General features: G+C 37.1%; 1 protein-coding gene across 3 annotated transcripts in view; it reads right to left on the reverse strand.

Annotated features, from left to right (window-relative positions):
* The window catches only part of UTRN (utrophin), a 484,838-nt gene that overhangs the window by 367,349 nt on the left and 105,471 nt on the right, over positions 1–12,018 (reverse strand). For all 3 annotated transcript variants that reach the window (XM_044917202.1, XM_044917200.1, XM_044917201.1), the window contains exons 3-8: positions 10,020–10,112; positions 8,291–8,368; positions 7,857–7,949; positions 5,559–5,731; positions 3,126–3,241; positions 2,053–2,213 (exon numbers count right to left, since the gene is read on the reverse strand). In XM_044917202.1, the coding sequence (XP_044773137.1) occupies positions 2,053–2,213; positions 3,126–3,241; positions 5,559–5,731; positions 7,857–7,949; positions 8,291–8,368; positions 10,020–10,112 (714 nt within the window). The remainder of the gene's footprint in view (positions 1–2,052; positions 2,214–3,125; positions 3,242–5,558; positions 5,732–7,856; positions 7,950–8,290; positions 8,369–10,019; positions 10,113–12,018) is intronic.

Here is a 12,018-nt window from a genome sequence, read left to right on the forward strand (position 1 = left end):
TTATAGGAAGAACAAGAGAGGAAGGCTGGCTATCAGTGTTCACTGGAAAGTAGAGAGTGGCAAACTCTGTCAAAGAGTAGATGATTAAAACTTGACCACATTTTATTTCTTCAGTTAACTTAATTCAGCCTCTATGGCACTAATGAAAGCATGAAAATGAAGAGGTTAATGTTAATACACTTGCTCTTAAGCAAACAGCAAATGGCTTCTCTAATCCTTATCATGGAATCCTGAGCACTAAACCAGAAATGATTATTTTATCTGTACATCATGAAAGGCAACTGAAATGTCCTTCCTTTTAAAGAATGGCTTTAACTGTACGAAGTAAAATATACTATCTTTGTAACAAAAGGAACCTGATCCAATAAAGAAAGGATTTTAAAACCGAAAGGCAACCTCAGAAGATTATCTGAGCCAATTAGCAGGGAATCGTTAATGAAGGATAGCTATGCTACTCGAAACAAATGCTTCTCAGCATTCTTTTCAGTCAGTTATAAAACATTAGGGCTTTTCCTAAATAACACTTGATTTTCAAAACTACTAAAGAGCCCTGGGTTCAGAATCTGGCCCATCTCTTGCCCTCTTTCCTTCAATAAGTTATTTTCTTTTTCTGTAAATCATGCTATTTTTTGAAATGGAGAATATAAAAGGATTGGTACCTACTACCCAAAGAAAATCTGAAAGAATAAGTAAGTTCTCGAGCCCTGGAGAATGAAAAACAAGTGTTATGCCAACTCAAGACCATTGTCATTATATGAGAATTAACTAACATTTTTTTATTTGTTTTTTTTTTTTTTTTTTTTTTTTAAAGATTTTATTTATTTATTTCACAGAGAGAGACACAGCGAGAGAGGGAACACAAGCAGGGGGAGTGGGAGAGGGAGAAGGAGAAGCAGGCTCCCCGCAGAGCAGGGAGCCCGACGCGGGACTCGATCCCAGGACCCTGGGATCATGACCTGAGCCGAAGGCAGTCGCTCAACCAACTGAGCCACCCAGGCGCCCTAACTAACATTTTTTTAAAAAGGAACTTCTTGAATGAAGATAAATGGCAATGCCAAAACAAATTTAGAAGGAAAAGTTACAGTGATGGTAGCTGCTGCATATTGAATGTCTATCAATATCACTGTGGGTGCTTTTTTAAGTGGGTGGTTTTATCCAGATTTTTCAGATAAAACTGTGGTTGAAAAGGTAAGTAAGCAACTCAAAACAAATAGTAACAGGAATGAACTTTGAACTTCCAAGCCCATGCCTTCTTGCCTCTCTAAAATGTATTTCTTATCATTTTGAAATCCATGTATATCCCTTGGTTGCTGAGTTGGCTAACATGTTGGACCAAATGACTTTTGAAAAGGTCTCCTCCAACTGTTAAGATTCTCTCATTTTATGAATTAAGAGAACTGGTTAGACTAAAGCAGAATAAGAAAATACAGATTGATTCAAGATAGGATAATTCAGGAAGAAAAAATATCTCCCCCAAAATATACATTTATATCCTGGTGAATAAAACCACTGGAAGCCCTTAAATGAAAAACTCACCTAATAGCCTATTGTCAATTACTCCTCCTAAATGAAAGGGGAAATAAAGCTTATATTTTGATAGCCCTTGTGAGAATATAATGATTAAAAACTTTTTTTTCAGTGGCAAAAAAAAAAAGAAACAAAGATTAGTACTTAGAACAAACTAGGCTGATATGGGAAAACCATCTTCAGCACATGACAACAAAGATAAAATGAACAGACGATGGGAAAATGTAGGTTCTTAAGCCTATCGTGCAGCAGCATGCTCACAGCCCTGGGCTCTAACTCCAGCCCTTATTGTGTAAAATGATGTATGTTCCTTCTCAATAAAATCAGTTGAGCTATGGTTCTCCATTACATGCAGGTGACATATGATAGCATGCTAACTGATAAACTGAATTTCTTATGCCTATGTAAGCTGAGAACCCAAGATGTTCTCAGTCAAGAAAAGAATCCTCTGAAAGTGTTTTAATCTAGTACCTAATAGAAAACAAATATGGCAAGTCAAACATTTTAATAAAAGTTGACCTGTACCTGTAAACTAATCTCTCCTTCTTCACATTCTTTCTTATATTTCCTTGGGAGTGTCTCTACTTCACGGATGGCATCTAGAGTGACTTGCTGAGGAAGCACTTCAAAGAGAGATGTTAAATACATAATTATGGATTTCTTGTCAGGAAGCTGAACAGCAACATCTAAAAGTGGAAGAAAATAAGAAGCAGCTTAAATTAGATGTCCAAAATATGTGAACTGCTCAATATTAGCTATAAAATAACTACCCTTAGTACCCATAAACAATACTAGTATATAATCTTTGTAATACCAGAGCTCAGTAAATTTCTAGTTCATATAATAAGAGATGAGACAAAAGAAGATTATTTATTTTGTTCAGTAACCTATTTCTTAAAAATCTTCCCTAAAAGTTTCCCCAAAATGTTCAGATAAGCTACCATTTAAGATGACACATACTTTATTTATAATATGAAAATAAGTTCAGAATTCAACTCTGCAATATCTATAACTAAAGTTTTCACATTATATGCAAGAAGACCACATAAAAATGCATTTTAATTAAATAAGCCAAATATTAAATTGTTTCTCTAATAATTATATTTTCCTAAACCTTTAAATCTTATGCGAGTTTCAAGTAACTATTCTCCAATGATGTAATTAAATTTCCCCCAGAAGTATCCTACAAATTAAGTACAATAGTACTAATAACTAGTCTGCAATGAAATGGCTTGCACCATACTTCAAAAGAAAAAACAATCTACAGGGCGCCTGGGTGGCTCAGTTGGTTAAGCGACTGCCTTCGGCTCAGGTCATGATCCTGGAGTCCCGGGATCGAGTCCCGCATCGGGCTCCCTGCTCAGCAGGGAGTCTGCTTCTCCCTCTGACCCTCCCCCCTCTCATGTGCTCTCTCTCATTCTCTCTCTCTCAAATAAATAATTAAAATCTTTAAAAAAAAAAAAAAAAAAGACTTTCTTTCGAAAAAACAATCCACAATTCTCATAACTCTTTCTAAAAAGAAAAAAAAAAAAACTATTTTTCAAGTATTCAAAACTGTATAGCAAAATCAAGGGTTGAAATTAAACACTGAACAATACCTTCAGGATCTAACAGCTTTTCAATTCCCAAGTAAGTTTGAGCTTTGCCGAAGGCATGTTCAAGTCTCTCAATTGGGGACATTTTGACAACTCTATCCCAGCTGAAGAGATCAGGTCTGAAATTACAATGCAAATAAAACTGAATGAAAATGAAATATATGGACAAAAGTAGTCACTGCTATAATTTAATACATTCCAGTTTTAGATTATTTTACTTGTGAGTTTAAATGAAGAAATTTTTCTTTTATATCCCAAAGGCTTGTCAAATATATATTTTAAAGTAATTTACAATATGAAAACAATAGATAAAATATTCTAAGTTTCTTGTGTTGGTTAAATATGCCTATTAAAATCTGTGAAGTAACCACGAAAAGATTAGAAATGGTATATAATATTTCCCAAATAGTAAAGGAAAAAAAAGGGAAGAAGAACCTATTCATATAAGATAACAAAGAAAAAAAATACAGAAAAGTTAAAAGAAATGAGAAGCTTAGAACAAGAGGTAAAAATGAACCTAAATACATCAATTATCACAATCAATGTTAATGGGCTAAATTCTCCAACTGAAAGACCAAGATTAGCAGAATAGAAAATCCAGCTTTGATCTGTTCATGGGATACTACTGCAACAAAACCCTGAGAGAACTTTCCATCAGTCATCTCCCTCCATACTACTATTGTCTAGTATTTCCTTTCTATCTCGATTTTCTTTTAATCCAGCAAGTTGGACATTATTGTTGCTCTGACTTACCCAAAAGTTGATAATTTTCTTTATACTCTGTTCTTGCATCTTAGACCCACTTAATTTCTGGGCTTTGCCTGCCCCCACTCCCATACCCAGTTCCCCCCCTGACTTTGTCTCCTATTACTGCTCCTATTCATGCCACTGCCCCCACTGACTTCCCAAATGCCGGGTCCCTCCTCCCCTCTTGCCCAATATATTTTCCTTCAGCATGTTTACCATTTCTAAATGCTATATGACCTACATTATCATTTTTTAAATTGTCTATTCCTTCTATTTGAAAGGACCAGGATTTTTGCTTGTTTTGTTCTCTGCTATACACCCTATACCCAGCATGTAGAAGGCAGTCCACACATACTTGCTAAATCAATTAAGTAATAGTTGGGGGAAAGCTTTGGCTAAAATTCAAGTTCTTTGATAACATCTCTAAACCACCTAGGAAGAAAGGCCAATCCTCTTTAAACTGATAAAGAAGAAGTGAAAGACACTTGGGTGTGGGAGTTCTTTAGCCAGATAAAAAGTATATGAAAAGAGCTACAGCAAATATCAGTCTTGTGGTAAAATACTGAAACTACTCCCTTCATTATGTAGAACAAAACATTCTGCTCACTATCACTAATTCAAATCAATATTGTATTGAAGGACAAGGCACAAATGAAGGGGGAAGAGAAGAGGAGAGAAGAAACTACTATGATTCATGGATAGTCAAAAAAAAAAAAAAACCCTACAGAAACACGCAATTACAGAAGTATTTTTGTAAAATTTGTAAAAATTTAACAAGTTTCCAGATCTAAGATGTAGAAAAGTCAATTGCATTTTTTACATATAAGCAAAAAACATACAGAAAACAGAACTTGAAACAATAAATAATTTACAATAGCAATAAAACATACAATAAATTTTGCCTTTCACATTTAAATCCTTGATGCACCTGGAGTTACTTTTGGGTATGGTGAGGTAAAGACCCAATTTATTTATTCACATATGGGTAACCAGTTGTCCCATACTATCCATTCATCTGCTCATCCACATCAGCTCAGGTGTATAGCAGGATGGAGCTATTTCTGAGTTCTTTATTCTGTTAGGCTGAATTATATGAAACTGCCATTCTTATATGTCAAAACAGCCAAATCTTTGCAATTTCACATTTTTCAGACCATTATTATATTCACGTATTTATTTATAGTACTATACATATAGTCTTAATAAATACAGCTTCATAACTAATTTTACTTATGTTTGGGAGGTACTTCAACCTAGTTCTTCTTCAGGAGTGTATTGGCTCTCCTTGGGCCTTTAGTCTTTTATATAATTACACATTTTATGAAAAAAATCAATGGTCTTTATTTAATTGAGATTACACTGAATTTATAGAGGTTTCCTTTCAGTAGGAGAATGAAAACTTAACACAGTTCATCGTATATATTACTGGTTAGTGCTGAATGAGTGGGGCTGAACTATGTGAATTATTTTACATTTTTTAAACTTATAAATATGTAGAAGAAACCAAGGACATTGCACGGTGGTGTTTGAGTCCTACGGAAATGAAGACTAATGTTTCTTAATGCTTAAGCACGTGCAGAGAGGAGAGTGGTGGTAGTGGGGAAGGGGCTTTAGGGAGGGATAGTCAGGGAGAGAGAGCGAGGAGATACAAATATGTAAGGCCCACATCTAAGCAGGGTCAAATCTCACCTGTGTTGATGGAGCACGGCATTAAAGGCAAGTCCATCTGTCCAGCTGGTGGTGAAGTTGAGGACGTTGACCTGGCTGTATGGCCTAGTAGACTGGCGCACCCAGCTCAGTAGGATCTTCTCACTGTTTGTCTGTTGAAGGTCTGACATGACATCTTTCATGACGTCTTTTACCTGTTCAAAAAAACCACGCTGCCTATAACTTAAAATAGTTGCTAGAATCAAGTCCTTGAATAAGGAATATTACACTAATTAACCATCACGGATCAGGTAATTGGTATTCATTTTATCTCAAAATTTTCCCTTAAACACTGGAAAGATAAATGTGTTTTTAACAGTAATCATTTTACGGTACTAGGATTTAGAAGTAATTTTTTACCTCACCTTTAGGCATTATGGTATTTTCTACATCTTAGCAATATTTATATTAGGTTTGGTGACAGTGAACATTGCTTTCACAGCCACAAAGTAATATTTTAATACTATACACTTAGCAAACACCTTTTTATGAGAGGAAAACAATTCTTATTTTCTACAAAAATGAGAAAGGAAGAACTTTTGACTAACCACAAAATCAAAGAATGAAGTACATTTCATGATGGTAATAACAATTATAATATAGAACTATTATTTTATATTATTCTAAAGTAGTACATATATTATAAGGAAGTGTTCAAAGAATGATGTGGACATATGAAAAGGACACAAGAGCCAACTAAAGGGGGCTTGCTTGCAAAATAAATAGTGATAGTGAAAGATTACTGACCTATCAAATAAGTAAAAATCCATGAGTGAACAGTGATATATAAATGTATGGATGGATGAATAGGTAGACAGATAAACAAGAGACAAGGGAAAGCTCTTCCTTACAATTAGAAAGACAACAAATAAATGTAGAAGGAACAATGAAATTGGAAAATCACTATTTGCCAAGCATCACAATAATTATCAGGTAAGAACTATGAATGGATCTTAAAACTGATGGAAAAGTAGTTTGATAAGTAGCTGAATATTTACAGTCTCAAAGTATAGCTCCACAAGCTACTCTTGAATAACAAAGGGCAGTCTCATTACAGGGGAGACACCTTAACCCAAACAATGAAAGTTTATACTGCCAGAAAAAAACCTAACGGAAAGCACGTGCTTCCTGATATGGTATACTAAGAACTCAACATCACTTCTGTGCCCCTGTGGCAAAAAATGAATAACCTGAATCTAATCATGAGAAAATACTAGCCAAACCCACATGGAGGGACATTCTACAAAGTAACTGTCCAGTATTTTTCAAAAAGGTTAATATCATGAAATACAAAGGGCTCAAAAAACTAGAGAGGACTAAAGAGATGTGACAAATAAATGTAATGCATGATTTTGTATTTTCTTTTTCTTTTATAAAGGCTATTACTGGGGCAATTGACAAAATCTCCATAAGATATATAGATTACTTAACTGTACTGTTTTAACGTTATCTTCCTGATTTTAATAATTATATATTATTTTAGTGTATAATTATCATATGTTTAACAATATTAGCACCAGCACTATATTATATACTGTACATGTATATTATGATATTAACATTATATTCTAGTTACACGAGAATTCCTTGCTTTTAGGAAAAAGGCTTGTTTTTACAAAATACACACTGAATTATTTAGGCAAAGAGAAAGAAAGAGAGAAAACAGAGAAATACAGATAATAACTGTCAGCATTTGGGTAATCTGAGTAAAAGGTATCCAGGAATTCTTTAAGCTATTTTTCCAACTTTTTTTATAAATCTGAAATTATGTCAACTTTTTAAATTTAATATATTTTTTAAAAGATACTTTTTTTTCTATGCCAGAATACAGCTGTTTGTTAGACTCTTCCATTCCAAATTACTATGAGTTGAATTATGTCCCCCCAAAATTCTTGAAGTCCTAACTGCCACTACCGGCTAATGTGACTGTATTTGGAAATAGTATTTCTAATGAAGGTAAAATGAGATCATAGGCATGGGCTCTAACCCATTATGACTAGAAGAAGAGGAGATCAGGACAAAGACACACACACAGAGGGAATACCATCAGGATATAGGAAGAAGGCAGTGATCCACAAGCCAAGGAGAGAGGCCTCAAAAGAAACCAATCTTGCTAATAACACATTGATCTCAGATTTCTAGCCTCCAGAACTCTGAGAAAATAAATTCCTCTTGTTGGAGCCACACAGGTTGTGGTACTTGTGATGGCAGCCCTAAGAAACTAACACACAAATGATACATTTTCAATTTCTATTAAGAAGTGATTGAAAATTTCCCCACCTGCCAGTGCAAAATGATGCTCCAAAGTAATCCCAAAGTCAGTTTGTGATTTCCATCTACAATGTCAGTTCCTCCTATATTCACTAAATCCACCTATTAAGAAAAAAAAAAAAAAAAAAAACCTCTTATGACAATTTTGCCACAGAAGCCAAGACTTTTGTTTTAGCACCTTTGGATAGCAATATACGTGAATGATAAGAAACTTCAGAATCAGGTATACCTAAATCTCAAAAATGTATTATTTATACAATATATCAATAAAGTAATCAGAAAAAGCATGACTATTCCCTCACTCACAGAAAAGGTTCAATATTTATTATAAGAAAAATGTTTCCAAAAATCAGTTGATGACAATGCACAGAGCAGGTGGCTGATCTGACAATAAATAATCCTGATGGCACCAAAAAACCCCAAAAGTCACACCGCAAACTTACGTTGTCCTGATGTAAAACCTGCAGCACTCTGTTGACATTGTTTAAAGCATGGACCCTTGTGGAACCACGTTCCTTTGGCTAGAAAACAAAACGTGACATTGAATGAGACAGACTCTCCACAGTGCCAAAGACACTGAGGTATACAGAGAAGCTCAGCATGCAGAACCCCTCTCTGCCAGGAGCTCGGGCTGGCTTCTCAGGCCACCATGGAGGCTGGTGGTGACAGAATGCAAACTACCCCACGAACATCTTGAGATAGTAGGTCCCTTATTTGCCTGAACACTAGCATTCAAAAAATACAAAGCCTGTCTGATCCTACCCCCACAGATTATGACTTAATGAGTCCGGGGTGTAGCAGGGGTTTGGAATTTCTAAAGGATTTCCCTGGTGATTCGAATGTGCAGGTCTGTTTGGTAACCAATGCTCCCGGGACAAAGTTTCTTTTATCTAAACAGGGCTGGACACAGGAAGACTGAGAAGTCATGTCACCTTCATACTGCACCAGTGTGCACAGAGCAGGGAGGATTCAGAGGCACTATCCCAGGTTCCAGGTAGCATTACAAGGGCCCACTGGGAAGGCAGGAATAGCCATCTGGGGCAAGGTGATCTGGGAGGCTTCTTTCTGCCTCACTGACCAGGGAGTCTTATCTGAGAGAGGGATCAGCCTCTCCAACAGGTACCTTACCCACCATCTGGAAGGCAAAAGGCAGAGTATAACACCTCACACTTTGGCAAGAAAGGAATTCATCTTCAGGAGTGCATTTCCCTATTCGTGTTACAGTAATTCTACCTCTAGTGTTAAAGTTTGTACCCATAAAATGCATCCTCTTCATTAGCAGAGTTATTTCTGTGTGAGTATAACACGTAAAGTAATAGAGTTGGGTTTGATGAAGAAACAAAGATAATACTGAAAAACTGAGTAAAATTAAATGCCATCGCTTTTAGCAACTCTTTAAGTTTATTAAATAACATTTAAATGTGTTTTCTACAACTGACATCTTCTAAAAAACAAAAAATGTGTTTTCTTTTTTTTTCTAAAGATTTTATTTATTTGACAGAGAGAGACAGCGAGAGAGGGAACACAAGCAGGGGGAGTGGGAGAGGGAGAAGCAGGCTTCCCGCGGAGCAGGGAGCCCGATGCGGGGCCCGGTCCCAGGTCCCTGGGATCATGACCTGAGCCAAAGGCAGATGCTTAATGACGGAGCCACCCAGGCGCCCCCCAAAAATGTGTTTTCTACTATTCAAAACATTATGCCCTCTTTCCATAGCCATTCTTCTTTTGTAATTCTCTCCTGGGCTCCCTGAGAGTAATAAATATAATATATAATTTTTTTTTAAAGATTTTATTTATTTATTTGACAGAGAGAGACACAGCGAGAGAGGGAACACAAGCAGGGGGAATGGGAGGGGAGAAGCAGGCTTCCCGCGGAGCAGTGAGCCCGATGCGGGGCTCGATCCCAGGACCCTGGGACCATGACCTGAGCTGAAGGCAGACGCTTAACGACTGAGCCACCCAGGCGCCCCAATATAATATATAATCTTATCTCTGATAAAAATAGAGCCCTCAATAAAGCCTCAATAATGCTGTCTCAAAGATTCATTGAACCACCTTTTTTTTTAAAATGTTCCTATTTGGGCCTTGACATTGTAAGTACCCCCAGAGGGTCTTCAAGTCAATAATGATGAGAGACACTCTGTTAGTCTGGTTCTCAAAGATGACTCCTCTCACCAGTGATGTTCCTGTGAGGCCTTCCAGCAGATCCAGGAGCTTCCTTCCATCTTTGAGGTCTGTGAACATATCATTGATGGGTGGTTTTCCACTCTATAAAGGAAAAAGTAAATTATCAGTTTCTTTAGCAGCAGAAATTCCATACATATGTGGCAAATAAATGAGCGGTTTCATTTTTTTTCCAATTAAAAGTCTGGATGGGCAGCAGACTATTCAGCTTTGCCTTGTATGGAAAGAAACATAATTACAGAGAACTCTGAAATCCATAACAAATGCTTTAAGCTGAACAATATGAACTGCATCGTTTCTTATATAAGTTGCATTATTTCTTACAAAATAAAGCTATGGGTAATGTCCATATGCCTTGACTATGGTATATATCCCTGAGAAGGAATGATAAAAAGATGCACTGAAAAATACAGGAACAGGTCATTTTGTCCACAATTTCAGCTCTCTGGTGCTGCACCCATACTTCTAGCTATAATTTCTAAACAATTATGACACTTGGGCTCTGTGTCGAAGTAAGGTACCAATCCAGTATTTCGAATGCCAAAGCTTATAGAATTCCTACACTTGCATCCCTAATTGATAAATAGCTCCAACTTCCACCAACCAACAAACCCTTGTGTCTGGTGCCAGAAAATCCCACCCATCAACAGGCAGATCCTGTATGATCTGATGGCTGTATGCAATAGGAAGATTACTACAGAGAAAATCAGGAAGCCTCAGTTTTAATTCCAGTTTGACCATTAACAAACTGGTAAGCCTAAATCAACCTCTTAACCTTCCTCTGCATCACAGGCTAAAAATCCAATAAATAATATTATGTGAAAATGTCTAGACAACTATAAAGCACAATGTAATAAGTGTGACATCATTATGTTGTATCAAATTATTCCCCTTTAATCTTTTTCACTTTTTGCTTTTAAAAAACATTAACAGGGGCACCTGGGTGGCTCAGTCGGTTAAGTGTTTGACTCTTGGCTCAGGTCATGATCTCAGGGTCACGAGATCATGAGATGGAGCCTGCCATCAGGCTCTGCGCTCAGGGGAGTCTGCTTGAGAGAAAATTCTCTCACTCTCCCTCTGCCCGCCACCCCCCACAAGCTCACACGCATGTGCGTGAACTCTCACTCTCTCAAATAAATAGATAAATCTTTAAAGAAAATATACATAAAGTCATATGAAGCACAACTTTACTCTGAGCTTGAAATGGAGGGGAAAGGGAGCCATTCTGAGGTTTCCTAAAACTCAGCATCTTCCATTTTTCCTCCTCTCCTGATATTTACATTTTTTTTAAGATTTTATTTATTTATTTGAGAGAGAGAGAATGAGAGAGAGCAAGCACATGAGAGGGGGGAGGGTCAGAGGGAGAAGCAGACTCCCCGCCGAGCAGGGAGCCCGATGCGGGACTCGATCCCGGGACTCCAGGATCATGACCTGAGCCGAAGGCAGTCGCTTAACCAACTGAGCCACCCAGGCGCCCCGATATTTACATTTTTAATTAAATATAAAGTATTGTCAACTAATGATGACTAGCATGGCTTTTGGATAGTTCACATACTCCAAATGAGGGGAAGTATGGTAAAGTCTTCACCACAGAATCAGCAAAAAATAATAATAATAATAATAATATACTATGGCTTATTTGTGTCTGAAACAAAGCAGCTTTTCTTGTTCCAGCTGCCATTCTGGTGAGCAGTGCTGGTGTCAGGGATACGGGGATTATCTCCACCAATCACAATAACAAACTGACTTGCGTGATGTGAGAGATGTGGCCCAAGGGTCCAGAGGGGATACTCCGGGAGGTAGAGCAAGGGGGAGCTCCTTGTGTTAAAGACTTCCTATCACCTGTAAGAGCAAAGGGAAGAAGTGGCCCTCATCATCTGCTACCTCTTACCTTCCTCCTCGCTAAGCCCACCAAAGTACACTTCAGAGAACTAGCCACCAAATAACCGGATTCCTTTTCAGGGAGAGATGAGTGACTCTGCTCTGAGCA

This window comes from Neomonachus schauinslandi, chromosome 8 (assembly GCF_002201575.2).
Source record: "Neomonachus schauinslandi chromosome 8, ASM220157v2, whole genome shotgun sequence".
Lineage (NCBI taxonomy): Eukaryota > Metazoa > Chordata > Mammalia > Carnivora > Phocidae > Neomonachus > Neomonachus schauinslandi.